General features: G+C 45.6%; 1 protein-coding gene across 3 annotated transcripts in view; it reads right to left on the reverse strand.

Moving 5' to 3' along the window:
* The window catches only part of EMCN (endomucin), a 93,362-nt gene that overhangs the window by 29,851 nt on the left and 47,362 nt on the right, over nucleotides 1-16,149 (reverse strand). For all 3 annotated transcript variants that reach the window (XM_038769334.1, XM_038769333.1, XM_038769332.1), the window contains exons 2-4: nucleotides 14,430-14,609; nucleotides 10,729-10,809; nucleotides 6,773-6,904 (exon numbers count right to left, since the gene is read on the reverse strand). In XM_038769334.1, the coding sequence (XP_038625262.1) occupies nucleotides 6,773-6,904; nucleotides 10,729-10,809; nucleotides 14,430-14,580 (364 nt within the window). In that variant the 5' untranslated portion in view covers nucleotides 14,581-14,609. The remainder of the gene's footprint in view (nucleotides 1-6,772; nucleotides 6,905-10,728; nucleotides 10,810-14,429; nucleotides 14,610-16,149) is intronic.

Here is a 16,149-nt window from a genome sequence, read left to right on the forward strand (position 1 = left end):
CAGGGTGAGACCTATTTACCCACTGATTCTTACGGAGCTTCAGGACAGTTGGTAGATTGCAGACTAATGGCCTGCTGAAAGGAGTTTACAAAGTCCCCACTACCCTATCAATCAATTGGTGATATCTATTGAGCTCTTACCCTGTGCAGAGCACTGTACTGAAGGGTCCCTCTTTATTTAAGTTGAACTCAGCCTCAAATGGGGAAAACCCACGGGGACCCAAACACCCAACCAGAAGCCCTCCATCCATAACCTCATCTCAGAGGGCTTTGAGAGTCTTTGCCCCATTGCAATGGAAAGATTTCCGTTGTCACTCCCATGCATCCATTCTTTTGACAGTATTTATTGAGCACTTACCATGTGCAAAGCACTGCACTAAGCACTTGGGAGGGTACAATATAACAGTAAATAGATGCTTTCCCTCCCATAATAAACTGAGTCTAGAGTTAGACGGACCTTAATATAAAAAAATACATCACAGTTATGTACATGTACCTGCCTGATAGGCTCAAAGCTATTCACATAGATTTCTTCTCCTCCTACTCCCTAGTGATAATAATAATAATAATAATATTTGTAAACTGCTTCCTAGGTGTCAAGCTCTGTTCTAAGCGCTGGGATAGATACAAGTTAATCAGGTTGGATATAGTCCACCCCACATAGGGCTCATAGTCTTAATCCCCATTTTACAGATGAGGTAACCGATTCACAGAGAAGTAAAGCGGCTTGCCCAAAGTCACACAGATAACAAGTGGCAGAGGCAGGATTAGAACCCATGACCTCTGACTCCCAGGCCTGGGTTCTTTCCAATAGGACACACTGCTTCACCGCGTTTCCCCTTCACTTGGATTTGCATGTTTTATTAACCCCTCCCTCAGCCCCACAATATTTACATAGCCTTAATTCATTTATTTATATTAATGTCTGTTTCCGCTCTAAACTATAAGCTCCTTGTGAGCAGGGAACGTGTCTGCCAAATCCATTATATCATTCTCTCCCAAGCATTTAGTATGGTGTTCAGTACACAGTCAGTGCTCAGTAAATACTATCGATGGATTGATTGATTTTTGTCTGCCTCATCTTGATCTATGTGGATCGAGGTTTTTTTTTCCAAAAGTGTTATCACCTGGACAGACCTTTTTTGACCAGGACCTGGACTTCTTTAAAGGACTGCAGCAGTTTTCGATTCAGTCGCTTTATGGTTTTTAACAGTCTCTATCTACAGGCTTTCAGTCTGCTAAACTATTCAGGAAGAAGCAGGTACAGTCTCTGGAGACCCGATGTTTTATGGCTTTTTTTGCACTCAGTTCATCAGAATGAGAGTAAATATGCTATATCTGTTTATAAAGCTAGTAGAAAGATATCTTTTGAGTAGGGCTTTGGGTTTATAACCTTACTTCCAGAAGCAAATCAGAATCTCGTCTATCCCACTGCCGACCCCTTACTAATAATAATGATGGCATTTATTAAGCACTTATTATGTGCAAAGCACTGTTCTAAGTGCTGGGGAGGTTACAAGGTGATCAGGTTGTCCCACGCGGGGCTCACAGTCTTAATCCCCATTTTACAGATGAGGTAACTGAGGCCCAGAGAAGTTAAGTGACTTGCCCAAAGTCACACAGCTGACCTCTGACCTCTGACCGTGACCTCTAACTCCAAAGCCCGTGCTCTTTCCACTGAGCCACGCTGCTTCTCTACCCACCTTACCCACGTCCTTCCTCCATCCTGGAATCCCCTCCCCTTTTGTATTCAACAGACCATCACTCGTTCCTCCTTCGAATTCCTTGCAAAATCCCATCTCATGGCTAAGTGGAAAGAGTCAGAGGTCACGGGTTCTAATCCCAGCTCTGCCGCTTGTCAGCTGTGTGACTTTGGGCAAGTCACTTCACTTTTCTGGGCCTCAGTTACCGCATCTGTAAAATGGGCATTAAGACTGTGAGCCCCATGTGCGACAACCTGATTACCTTGTATCTACCCCAGTGCTTAGAACAGTGCTTGGCACGTAGTAAGAGCTTAACAAATACTATTATTATTATTATTATTATTATTAATCCCAGCTCTGCCACTTAACAGCTGTGTGATTTTGGGCAAGTCACTTCACTTCTCTGTGCCCCAGTTACCTCATCTGTCAAATAGGGATTAAGACCGTGAGCCCTAAGTGGGACAACCTGATTACCTTGTGTCTACCCCAGCGCTTAGAACAGTGTTTGGCAATAGTAAGTGCTTAACAAATACCATGATCATCATCTCCTCCAAGAGGCCTTCCCCGATTAAGGCTCATTTCCTCTACTCCCTCTCTCTTTAGTGTCACCTGTGAACTTCGATCTGTACCCTTTATGATATTCACCCCCCCCTCAGCCCCACAGTATTTATGCACATATCTTTTGACCCTGTATCTATTCTGTTCTAAGCACTGGGATTGATTCAGGTTAATCAGGTTGGACCCAGTCCATCCCACACAGGGCTCCCGGTCTTAACCCCCATTTTACAGATGAGGTAACTGAGGCACAGAGAAGTAAAGTGGCTTGCCCAGAGTCACCCAGCCATCAAGTGGCAGAGCAGGGATTAGAACTCAGGTCCTCTGACTTCCAGACCTGAGTTCCTTCCACTAGCCCACACTGCTTCATCACAGCCCCCTTCACTTGGATTTGCACTTTTTATTCACCTTTTATTACCCTGTATTCATTCATTCATATTTATTGAGCGCTTACTGTGTGCAGAGCACTGTACTAAGTGCTCGGGAAGTACAAGTTGGCAACATATAGAGACCATCCCTACCCAATAGCGGGCTCACAGTCTAGAAGGGGGAGATGGATTATAATTGACTTCCATGTCCATATACCCCTGTAGATTGTAAGCTTCTCGTGGGTAGGGATCATGCCCACCAAGTCTTTTGCAATGTATTTTCCCAAACTCGTAGTACAGTGCTGTGCATTAAGCGCTCAGTAAATGCCAGTGATTGATCGACACTTCACCCTCTGTGCCCTCCCTCTTCATTTTCGACAGACATTTGCTCAACCCACCTTAAAAGCTTTATTAAAAGCACATCTCCCCCAAGAGGCCTTCCCTGATTAAGCCCTTCTTTTTTCTTCTCCCACTCCCTTCCATGTCCCCTTAGTTTGCTCCCTTTATTCACCCCTCCCTCACCCCCACAGCATTTATTATTAAATTGGAATATATTTATTTATATTAATGTCCATCTCCCTCTCGAGACTGTTTGCTCACTGTGGACAGGAAATGTGTCTACTAACTCTCTTATATTGTAGTATACTCTCCCAGATGTTTAGTACAGTGTGCTCAATAACTACAATTGATCGGTTGAAAGAATAGGAACGGTCAACGAATCTCACCACCATCAAGAATTATGCTGCTTGGTCACGGTTATCTTTCCACAAAAATCCTGCCTGTCAGGTGAATTATTCCCATTCTACAGATGAGGAAACTGAGAATAAACCATTCCCTCGTCATCCGGCTCCTGAACGCCTTATTCAGGGAATCAGCTACCTTTTGTGCTACCTTTTTTTATGTTTTCTTTTCCAGTCTCAGCCACCAAATAGGGAAAAACCACTCTCAGTAGTGAAGAAGGAGAGTGAGCTAGAGCTCAGAAATGGAAACAAACGGTTCTCCACGTCGCTCAGGAAAACTCACCACAATCCATTGGCAGACAAGTCTCTGGCAGGTAGAGTAAACTAGAGACTTCTCACACGGTTGGATCTCTCAGGCTCTCTTATACATGACGGCAATGCTTTCGTCGGCTCTTGGCCGTTTAAAAGAGCCGCCCGGCAGATGTTTGGGAAGGGGAAGAGGCCCAGCTACCGGACAGGAAGGGAAAGATAAAGGGCAGCCTCCTGCGACTGCTAGATTGAGGATTTCCAACTGTCTCCTCAGCTCTCGTCAGCCTCTTCGGTAGTACGGTGGGTGGGAGGGAACAGCTGTGTAGAACAGCCTGGAATTCTGGAACAGTTTCCGGGAGTTGGGACAGCTCTGCTGAAGAACGTGGAATTCTAGGACAGTTTCCAGAGCCGTGGAGGGTGGGAAGGGGAGGCAGCTGTGCCGAACAGCATGGAAATCTGGGACTGTTTCCACCAGGCGCATCATTTACAAGAAAGGTGTATAACCGGCCAAACTGAATCCTGGAGGGGGAGGAAAGGCCAGTCAGCAGCCACGTTGGGGGCTCTTGGCCCAGATTCCGGAAGGTCCGGTTTATGAAATAGCAGAGGGCAAAGGTTTTCTTTTTCATCTGGTCCCCGCAGAGTGTCAAAAACCTCCAGGGAAGTGGTTGCGTTTCCTTTTGTAAAACTGTTTCTCTAGGGGTTTCGTTGCTTTTTAACCATTTGGAGGGCAGCCATTTCCAGCTACGGTTTAGGGTGAAGGAAAGAAAATAGGCCCCAGATGGATTCCGCCGAGGACACGCTGATGCGTGAATCAAAGGAAAATTAGGAATCTTAAAAGCCTTCTGGGAGCGGCCTCTATGCTTCTTCGCCAGGCAGACTGTAGGAGCCAAAATTCTGCATTTTGGATGCTTTCTCCCTTTAAGCCCCTGCCAGGCTTTTTTTTTTTTTTTTTGAACTTATTGCAGCTGACAGAAAACTGGGAAGACTGAAGGGTCGGGATGCTAGGTCGGTTTGTGCGTTTGTGACAGGAGTTGCGAAGGCACCATGTTGAGGATGCACAGTGATAATAGTAATAATACTTGTAGTATTGGTTAAGTGCTAAACTATGTGCCGAGCACAGTGCTAAGCATGGGGGTAGATAAGACTTGCTCAGATCAGACCAAGTTCCTGTCCCACTCAGAGTTCACAGTTTAAGGGGTAGGTAGAAAAGGCTTTGAGTCTCCATTTCAACAGATGAGGAAACTAAGGCCCAGAGAAGTCAAGTGAGTTGCCCAAGGTCACACATACACACAGCAGGCAAGTGGCAAAACTGGAATTAGACCCTGGGTCTCCCCAGTCCCAAGAGCTTTTCACTAGCTAGGTGGCAGGGGGTTTCAACCTGTTTAAGACAACTGAAAACATCTTGTGGACAGGAAACGTGTCTACCAAGTCTGTGGTATGATATCCTCCTCCTTCCCTTCTCTCCCTACATTTCCTTTCCCCTGACAGTTGTCAGGTGGTGGTGTTAGTAGAAGTAGGAAGAGGAGGAGGAGTATTAATAGTAGTAATAGTGTTACAGTGTACGCTCCCAAGCACTTAGTACTGTAAACTCAAAGCCCTACTGAGAACTCACCTCCTCCAGGAGGCTTTCCCAGACTGAGCCCCCTTTTTCCTCTCCTTCTCCCCATCTCCCCCACCCTACCTCCTTCCCCTCCCCAGAGCACCTGTATATATGTTTGTAAAGATTTATTACTCTATTTATTTTACTTGTACATATTTACTATTCTATTTAGTTTGTTAATGATGTGCATATAGCTTTAATTCCACTTGTTCTGACGATTTTGACACCTGTCTACATGTTTTGTTCTGTTGTCTGTCTCCCCCTTCTAGACTGTGAGCCTGTCATTGGGTAGGGACCGTCTCTATATGTTGCCGACTTGTACTTCCCAAGGGCTCAGTACAGTGCTCTGCACACAGTAAGCGCTCAATAAATACGATGGAATGAATGAATGAATAAACTCATTATGGGCAAGGATGGTGTCTGTTTGTTGTTGTACTGTACTCTCCCAAGCACTTAGTACAGTGTTCTGCACACAGAATTAGTATGGGGCTCAAGATGCCCAAGCACTGGGGGAGATCCAAGCTAATCACAGTCCCTTGTCCCACATGAGGCTCACAGCCTTTACCCCCATTTTACAGATGAGAGAAATGAGGCATAGAGAAGTGAAGTGACTTGCCCAAGATCACACAGCAGACAAGGGGTGGAGCCGGGATTAGAACCCAGGTCCTTCTGACTTCCAGTCCCGGGCTCTATCCACAGGGCAGACTGACTCCCTTTCAGCGTCCCCACACTACCAAAAGTGTCCTCCTCCCTCCCTCCCCTGACACACCATCCTCACCCTTAGGGAGTGGAGACACGTCAGGGGATGTGGGTTAATAATAATAATAATAATGATGGCATTTATTAAGCGCTTACTGTGTGCCAAGCACTGTTCTAGGTGCTGGGGAGGTTACAAGGTGATCAGGTTGTCCCATGGGGGACTCACAGTCTTAATCCCCATTTTACAGATGAGGGAACTGAGGCCCAGAGAAGTGACTTGCCCAAAGTCACACAGCTGACAAGTGGCGGAGCCGGGATTTGAACCCATGACCTCTGACTCCAAAGCCCGTGCTCTTTCCACTGAGCCACCATCTCATTATGGGTTATGCCAGTAATGCCCTGGACCTCATCAAGATCCCTCCCTCTCCCCAAACCTGAAGCTCCTTGCCTTTTAGACCAAGGCCATGGACTCCAAGGAGCAGAAGATGAGGGGTGTGCTCTCAAATGACCCCATCAATGGTATGTACTGAGCACCAACTTTGTGCTCTGCACCATACTAAGCATTTTGGAAAGTGGAATAGAGTGTGAGACCCAATCCCTGGCTTTGAGCTGCTCTCCTAGTCCAAGCGTTAAACAGATCAGTCAATCAATCAGTTGTATTTACTGAACACTTACTGTCAGCAGGGCACTGTACTAAGCGTTTGGGAGAGGACAATAAAACAATATAACAGACACATTCCCTGCCCACAGCGAGGTCAGGCAGTAGAACATTTCTTCCACCCCGGGATGGTCCCTGTGTTTAACTCTTAGACTAGGCCACATCCTCCCTCTTCCTTCCGCACCCCATCGCATCACTTACGGCCTAGCTTGGTATTCGCTCTTGTCGATAATGGGGTCGAAGCTTGGATTGTTGACAGGTGCGTGCTGGAATTTACTGTGCTGAATGTGTTCTCTTGGGTGCTGCCTGACAGGGTGCTCTTGACGTCCGCATCTGGAATATCAGGATACTTGTCAGATGGTGGTAGTCACAGTAGTAGAATTAGGAGGAGAAAGAGGAGAAAGAAGAAGAAAAGGAGAAGGAGGAGGAGGAATAATAGTAGTAGCAATATTGCATTGTAATCTCCCAGGCACTTCGTACTGCAAACTTCCTGTGGGCAGGGAATGTGTCTGTTTATTCAAATCAATCAATCAATTGTTTTTATTGAGCGCTTACTGTGTGCAGAGCACTGTACTAAGCTCTTGGGAAGTCCAAGTTGGCAACATATAGAGACAGTCCCTACCCAACAGTGGGCTCACTTTATTGTATTGTACTCTCCCAAGTGCTTAGTACAGTTCTCTGCACACAGTAAGGGCTCAATAAATGCATTTGAATTGAATTAGTGCAGTGTTCTGCACATAGTAAGTGCTCACTAAATATCTCCAGGTGATCGATGGATATTAATAGTAGTAATAATAATAATGATGATGGTATTTGTTAAGCGCTTACTATGTGCCAGGCACTGTTCTAAGCACTGGGGTAAATACAAGGTAATCAGGTTGTCCCACGTGGGGCTCACAGGTTTCACCCCCATGTTAGAGATGAGGGAACTGAGGAACAGAGAAGTTAAGTGGCTTGCCCAAGGTCACACAGCTGACAAGCGGTGGAGGCGGGATTAGAACCCACATCCTCTGACTCCCAAGCCTGTGCTCTTTCCACTGAGCCATGGAGTAGTTGTTTTAATAGTAGGAGTAGTATGGTAGTAATTATAGTAATAGTAGAAGTTGGTAAGGTGCTCTGTACACAGTATGCACTTCAATAATATGATTGAACGAATAATAGTAGTAGTAGCAGTGCTTTATTATACTTCCTCAAGTGCTTAGTACAGAGATCTTCACGTAGAATAATAATAAATAATAATTTTGGTATTTGTTAAACGCTTACTATGTGCCAAGCACTGTTCTAAGTGCTGGGGGAGATACAAGGTCATCAGGTGTCCCACATGGGGCTCACAGTCTTTATCCCCATTTTCCAGATGAGGTAACTGAGGCATAGAGAAGTTTAGTGACTGAAGTTAAGTGACTTGCCCAAAGCCACACAGCTGATAAGTGGCAGCGCCGGGATTGGAACCCATGACCTCTGGCTCCCAAGCCCGCGCTCTTTCCACTGAGCCATGCTGCTTCTCTAAGCATTCAATAAAGAATACTTAAAAAATAGAAGCATTCAATAAATTCCACTGATTGATTACTTGATAATAATAGTAGTAGTTGTTATTATCATAGTAGGAGTAGTATAGTAGAAATAATCATTCATTGGTATTTATTGAGTGCTTATTATGTGCAGAGCACTGTATTAAGTGCTTGCGAGTGTAAAATGCAACAGAATTAGCAGACACATTCCCTGCCCAGTCTAGAAGACGAGTTAACAGACTAGGGGGTAGTAGTTGTAGTAATGGTAGAAATAGTAATAGTAGCAATAAAAATGCTAAAAGCAGTGTGGCTCAGTGGAAAGAGCACGGGCTTTGGAGTCAGAGGTCAGGGGTTCAAATTCTGGCTTCACCAATTGTCAGCTGTGTGACTTTGGGCAAGTCACTTCACTTCTCTGGGCCTCAGTTACCTCATCTGGAAAATGGGGATTAAGACTGTGAGCCCCCCGTGGGGCAACCTGATCACCTTGTAACTTCCCCAGTGCTTACAACAGTGCTTTGCACATAGTAAGCACTTAATAAATGCCATCATTGTTATTATTATTAGTAGCAATAAAAATAGAAGTAGCAGCAGCAGCATGGGAGAAAGTTGAGGGCTTATGGAGTGGAAAGAGGCGATGGTAAACCACTTACAGATTTTTCCCAAGAAAACTCTCTGATTACGCTACCAGAACGATCACAGATGGAAGTGGGGCGTTCTGGGAGCGATGTGTCCATGGCGTCACTATGGGTCGGACACGACTCGACGGCATAAGACAACGACAACAACAAGTAGTGGGGAAGTGGAAATAGTAGTGAAAGCGGTAGTAGTAGAAAAATAGAAATAGAGGTAGAAGTACTAGAATAATAATAATAATAATGGCATTTGTTAAGCGCTTACTATGTACAGAGCACTGTTCTAAGCGCTAGATCAGTAGACTTCTAGAACCAGTAGAAGTAGCAGTAAGAGTAAAGTAGAAGTAGTAGAAATCTTTCAATCAATCAATGGATAGTAATCAGTTACCTCATCTGGGGATTAAGACTAGAGTCCCATGTGGGACAGGGACTTTGTCCAACCTGAAGACCTTGAATCTATCCCATCGCTTAGAACAGTGCTTGGCATGTAATAAGTGCTTAACAAATACCATCATTAAGTTTCCTGGGTCATAGCTGGGCATTATCTGGGCATTGTCAGTTGTTCTCCACAGAGCTTCAGACCTGTGGCCATAGGAAGGAGTCTGGGAGGTGGATTTTAGTGTGGGGAGGGAAGGTGGCCGTCTGAGGGGCTGGAGATGTCTGTCTCCAAATCCAGACTGTGATCCCGTTGTTGGGTGGGGATTGTAGCTATTTGTTGGCGAATTGTACTTTCCGAGCGCTTAGTACAGTGCTCTGCACACAGTTAAGTGCTGAATAAATATGTTTAAATGAATGAATGAGAAATTCATCTCTGCCGAGGTCAAGTCAGCTCCCGAGCCCTGGTGCTGGTTAATGCAGCTTGCTCACAACCCCACACAAAATCCATCTCCACGGCTGGGTCCGATGGCCACAGATCTACCCAAACATCTGATGCTCCGTGGAGAACAGCTGAACAAAGCACAGATAACACCCAACTGGGGGCCAGGGGACTTAATGATAGTATTTGATAAGCACTTCCTATATGCTCAGCACTGTCCTAAGCACTGGGATAAATACAGATTTATCAGGCCCGATGCCGTCCCTGTCCTACATGGGGCTGGTAAACTCAATCTCCTCAAACCTTGGTGCTGGTTTCTCATCAATCAATTGTATTTATTGAGTGCTTACTGGGGGACGAACACTCTACTAAGAACTTGGGAGAGTACAGTATGACAATATTACAGAGTTGGGGACACATTCCCCGCCCAGGATGAGCTTACCAACTGGAGAATAATGCAGTCTGCCAACAATCAATCAATCAATCGTATTTATTGAGCACTTACTGTGTGCAGAGCACTGTACTAAGCGCTTGGGAAGTACAAGTTGGCAACACATCTTGCTGGTTAATTTCATCTGCATACACCTGATGCTGGTTAGATGTTACTGGATTCTGCTCACTCTTGGGGTTGGCTAATTTGGTCTGCTCACCCCTGCTGCTGCTTAACTCAGTCGACTTATGCCTGGTGCAGAACCAGCTCCTCCATGGAGTAGCATTAGTAAGCGCTTAGTACAGTGCTCTGCACTCAGTAAGCGCTCAACAAATACGATTGGGAGAATGAATGGTGGTGGATAGTAGTCATAATAATAATGATGGCATTTGTTAAGAGCTGTGTGCCAAGAACTGTTCCAAGTACTAGGGTAATAATAATAATAATAATGATTGCATTTATTAAGCACTTACTATGTGCGAAGCACTGTTCTAAGCGCTGGGGAGGTTTCAAAGTGATCAGGTTGTCCCACGGGGGGCTCACAGTCTTAATCCCCATTTTCCAGATGAGGTCATAACTGAGGCCCAGAGAAGTGAAGTGACTTGCCCAAAGTCACACAGCTGACAATTGGTGGAGCCAGGATTTGAACCCCTGACCTCTGACTCCAAAGCCCGTGCTCTTTCCACTGAGCCATGCTGCCTCTCTAGTATTAGTAGAATAGTAGTTCATTTTCCTTTGTGAAAAAGATTATAGAACAAAATAGAACCTACTCTCACTAGAAGAGCTGAAGTCAGATGTGTTGAATGTTGGTGTCACAGGTTTGCTCGATGATGTTCTCACACTAGCTGTGACTGTGAATGCAAAAATGACATTATTAGCAGTAATAATATTAATAACCATAATAACAATCATTATAGTAGTTGTCAAGTACTTACTATGATAAATAGAAGATAATCAGGTCCCACATGAGGCTCACAGTCTAAGTAGGAGGGAGAGTAGATACTGAATTCCCTTAGAAAACTGAGATCCAGAGAAGTTAAGTGACTTGCCTAAGGTCACACATCAGGAAAGTGGACAGATTAGAACCTGGATCCTCACAGACCCTCCCCGACTCTTTCCACTAGACCTGCTGTGGCTCTCATCCCACCTGCCAGAAGAAATGCTCACAAGTAGGTGGCTGAGAAGGGAGGGCATGGAAACAGCGTGGTTCAGTGGAAAGAGCACGGGCTTTGGAGTCAGAGGTCATGGGTTCAAATCCAAGCTCTGCCAATTGTCAGTTTTGTAGATAAATGATCCAGCCAGCAGAGTGAAGTACGGAATGGAGTTGGGAAAGGCTGGAGGCAGAGAGGATATGCAAGGAGGCTGATGCAGTAATCAAAGCCAGGATAGGATAAATGTGTGGGATTAGTATGGTAGCAGTTTGGATGGAGAAGAAAGGGCAGATTTTAGCAATGTTGTGAAGGTAGAACTGACAGGATTTGGGGACAGGCTGAATATGGAAGAGAGAGATAAGTCCAAGATGACCCCATGGTTACTGGATTGTCAGACAAGCGGGATGGTGGTGCTTGTCTATGGTGATGGGAAAGTTGGGGGGACAGGAGGGGCAGGGTTTAGGTGGGGATACGTTTTGGAAATGTTAAGTTTGAGGAGTCAGCGGATCATCCAAAGAGAGATATCCTCAAGGCAGAAGGAAATACGGGACTGCAGAGAAGGAGAAACAACAGGGCTGGGGATGTAGATTTGGAAATCAACTGCACAGAGAGGGAAGCCGAAGCCATGGGAAGGCATCAGTTCCCCAAGGGAGTGGGTACAGATGGAGAAAAGAAGGGGAGCCCAGGACTGAGCCCTGAGGGATGGCCATAGTTTGGGGGTAGAAAGCAGAGAAGGAGCCCTCGAAAGAGTCTGAGAATGAGCTGCCAGAGACATAGGAGGAGACCCAGGAGAGGATAGTGTCAGAGAAGCCAAGGTTGCATAATGATTCCAGGAAAAGGGAAGGCAGTCAAGAGGTCGAGGAGGATTAGGATGGAGTAGAGGTTGCTCTTTTCCCACTCCTTTCTGCGTCACCCTGACTTGCTCCCTTGGTTCTTCCCCCCACTCCCAGCCTCACCTCACTTATGTCCATATCTCTCATTTATTTATTTTCACTGATGCCTGTCTCCCCTCCTCTAGGCTGTAAGCTCGTTGTGGGCAGGGGATGTGTCTGTTTATTGTTGTATTATACTCTCCCAAGTGCTTAGTACAGTGCTGTGCACATGGTAAGTACTCAAGAAATACGATTGAATGAATGAATGAATCCAATCAGACACAAGCTCCATCCTACAGTATAAGGAGGGGAACAAATATTTCACTCTCATTGTACAGATGAGGAAACTGAGGCACAGAGAGGTTAAATGACTTGTTCAAGGTCATATGGTGAAAAAGGGGCAGGACTGGATCTCAAACCCCATCTTTGCTCTTTCCTCTAGGGCAAGGTGCCCCCAGTATTCAAAGCCAATGTGCCTAAACGGTCACATTTTCTGGGCTCAGCTTAGCAAGTTCTGGGCAGATTGGTTTGAAGGTGATGCTTCTGATGCATCAATATGTATGGGTGTCGCTGATAAAATCAGTGAGCAACTGAGAGTCCAGTACCTGACATTTCAGTGTCTGTATCCCTTACTAGATTTCAAGCTCCTTGAGGGCAGGGATTGCATCTACTACTGTGCTCTCCCAAGTGTTTAGTACAGAGCTCTGCGCGGGGTTAGCGCTCAATATCTTTGAGTGATCGGGGTTAGCGCTCAATATCTTTGAGTGATTACATGTGGAAGAGGACTGGTTGGTTTGAATGGGTTGTTTGGACTTCAGTCCTACAAACAATACGTCACATCCAACGTGGGGTCAGAGGAAGGTTAGTAATTTTATTCCTACACCTAGCTCCTCACATCCAACTTAGGGCCTCCTGCTTCGGGGGAGGTCATTGATTGATTGATTGACTGATTGACTGAAATCCGGCTTCTCTGTTTGCTCTCCCTTGGCTACCGCTCACACTGGTGGGCACCTAAAACTATCCCTGAGAGGATCATCTAGACTATAATAATCATAATAATAGTGGCATTTGTTAAGCACTTACTATGTGCCCGGCGTTATACTAAGCACTGGGGTGGACGCAAGCAAATTGGGTTGGACACAGTCCCTGTCCCACATGGGGTTCACAGTCTCAATCCCCATTTTATAGATGAAGTAACTGAGGCCCAGAGAAGCAAAGTGACTTGCCCAAGGTCACACAACAGACAAGTTGTTTTGTTTTGTTGTCTGTCTCCCCCTTCTAGACTGTGAGCCCATTGTTGGGTAGGGACCGTCTCTATATGTTGCCAACTTGTGTTTCCCAAGCGCTTAGTACAGTGCTCTGCACACAGTAAGTGCTCAATAAATACGATTGAATGAATGAATGAATGGATGAACAAGTGACTCTAAGCTCCTCTTTAGACTCTAAACTCACTGTGGGCAGGGAACGTGTCTGCCAACTCCGCTGTATTGCATTCTCCCAAGCGCTTAGTACAGTGAATGTTGGCCTCCTCCTCTAGAAAAGTAAGCCTGCTGTGGTCAGGGAATGTGTGTTCTATTGTTCATTCAATCATATTTATTGAGTGCTTACTGTGTGCACAGCACTGTACTAAGCACTTAAGTTATTAAGCTATTGTTATAGTGTTCTTGCCTAGGCACTTAGTATAGTGCTCTGCATATAGTAAGTGTTCAATAAATATGATCGGACTGACTGCTTTGCACACAGTAAGTGCTTGATAAATTCGATCATCCGGTTGAGTGTGTGGGAGTAGAACAATATTTGTTCAGCACTCACTATGTGCCAAGCACTGGGGAAAGTGTGATCTGAGCATATCAGATACACAGACGAAGACGTCTTTCACAGACGAAGAAGTGAAAGATGAACACAGAGAAGCAGCGTGGCTCAGTGGAAAGAGCCCGGGCTTTGGAGTCAGAGGTCATGGGTTCAAATCCCGGCTCCACCAACTGTCAGCTGTGTGACTTTGGGCAAGTCATTTCACTTCTCTGTGCCTCAGTTCCCTCATCTGTAAAATGGGAATGAAAACTGTAAGCCCCCTGTGGGACAACCTGATCACCTTGTCACCTCCCCAGTGCTTAGAACAGTGCTTTGCACATAGTAAGTGCTTAATAAATACCATTATTATTATTATTATTATTATTAAGTGCATGCAGACTTCTCTCCCTTTCTCTCTCTTTCCTTTCCGCCCCCCTCCCTTCCGAGAGCACCGTCTCTGACCTCAGGAAACACTGTACTGTACAAGACATCCACACAACCCGTCGTCTTCACCCGTCACATTCCCCCGGGCCCTGTTAGCAAGGCATTCAGTTACCGGTCATTTGACAAAGACCGTCTGAACAAGTCGCAGTCTATGTACGCGCCTGCCTCTTCTCCAGGAACGTCAGGGGAGACGCCGGGGTGTGTGAGACTCACCTGTCGTCGTGAGCTTGTGGCCTGCAGCCGTAGAGGTTATTGTTGGGGTTACAGTGGTTTCTGTTGTTGTCATTGGCCTTGTTGTGCCTGCCTCTGATGCTGATGGTGGGTAGCCTGGCACTGTACTCGTTGTCTGCTTAGTTGAACTCATGGCTACAGGAGTAGACCTTGTGCTAGGTCCTTGAAAAAGCAGACAATTGAGACGAGGTTAAAACCTAGGTCTTCTGACCCTCAGACCCCTAGATCACACTGGTTCTCCATTCCTCTTTGAGAGCGGGAGCTTTGGAGTTCCGTGTTCCACACATATCCAGGCGATATTCACCAGGCTCCCTAAACCGACCTGCTCCCGTATATCTGCATAATCAATTGTCCGTACAACGGTCCATATTATTTTTTAATGGCATTTGTCAAGTGCTTACTACGCGCCAGACACGTACGATAAGGACTGAGGTATTTGTTAAGTGTTTACTACAGGTCTGGTTCCGTTTTAAACGCTGGGGTAGATATGAGCCAGTCGGGTTGGACACAGTCCATGTCCCACATGAGTTCACGGTCCTAATCTTCATGAGAAGCGGCGTGGCTTAATGGAAAGAGCACGGGCTTGGGAGTCAGAGGTTGTGGGTTCTAATCCCGGCTCCGCCACATGTCAGCTGTGTGATCTTGGGCAAGCCACTTAACTTCTCTGTGCCTCAGTTACCTCATCTTTAAAATGGGGATTAAGACTGTGAGCCCCACGTGGGACAACCTGATTACCTTGTATCTACCCCGGCACTTAAAACAGTGCTTGGCACATAGTAAGTGCTTAACAGATACCATAATTATTATTATTTGACGGATGAGGGATTGAGCACAGAGAATTTAAGTGACTTACCCAGTGTCACAGAGCAGCCCAGGAGTGGAGCCAGGATTAGAACCCAGGTCCTTTGATTTCCAGGCCCGTGCTTTATCCACTAGACTACACTGATTCATGTGTTTCCCCCATTAGAGAGTTGGCTCCTTGTGTCTGTAATAACAGTGATGATGGTAATCATGACAATCATCATTGTCACTATTGAGGTATTTGTAAAGTGTTTACTATGTGTTCTAAGCACAGGTGAAGATTCAAGATAATCAAGTCGGACACAGTCCCTGACCCTCACAGGAGTCACGATCTAAGAAGGAGGGAGAACAGATATTGAATCTCTATTTTACAGACAAGATAACTGAGGCACAGTCAATTTAACGGACTTGCCCAAGGTCACACAGCAGACAATAATAATAATAATAATAATAATAATAATAATAATAATAATAATAATGATAGCATTTATTAAGCGCTTACTTTAAGCACTTACAAGTGGCAGAGCCAGGATTAGAACCCAAGTCCTCTGATTCCCAGGCTCCTTCCACTAGGGCACACTGTTCTTCAACAAATACCATTACTAGTATAGTAATGATGGTACTTAGTAAGGACTGTTTTGGGCCAAACACTGTGCTAAGCAAAGACTAGATAGAAGATAATCAGATTGGACACCAACTCAGTCCCACACAGGACTCCTGGTTCAAGATGATGGGAGAACAGAGATTTCATCCCCATTTTCAGATGAGGAAGCAGAGGCATGGGGAAGTAAGGTGACTTGCCCAAGGTCACACAGCAGGGCAGTGAGTCCCTGCTTTGACATTAGACCCTGCTACCTCCCCTCCCCTTTTCCTTCCCTTATCTCCTCCGATTCCCCCCACA

The sequence above is a fragment of the Tachyglossus aculeatus genome, chromosome X5, assembly GCF_015852505.1.
Source record: "Tachyglossus aculeatus isolate mTacAcu1 chromosome X5, mTacAcu1.pri, whole genome shotgun sequence".
Classification (NCBI taxonomy): domain Eukaryota; kingdom Metazoa; phylum Chordata; class Mammalia; order Monotremata; family Tachyglossidae; genus Tachyglossus; species Tachyglossus aculeatus.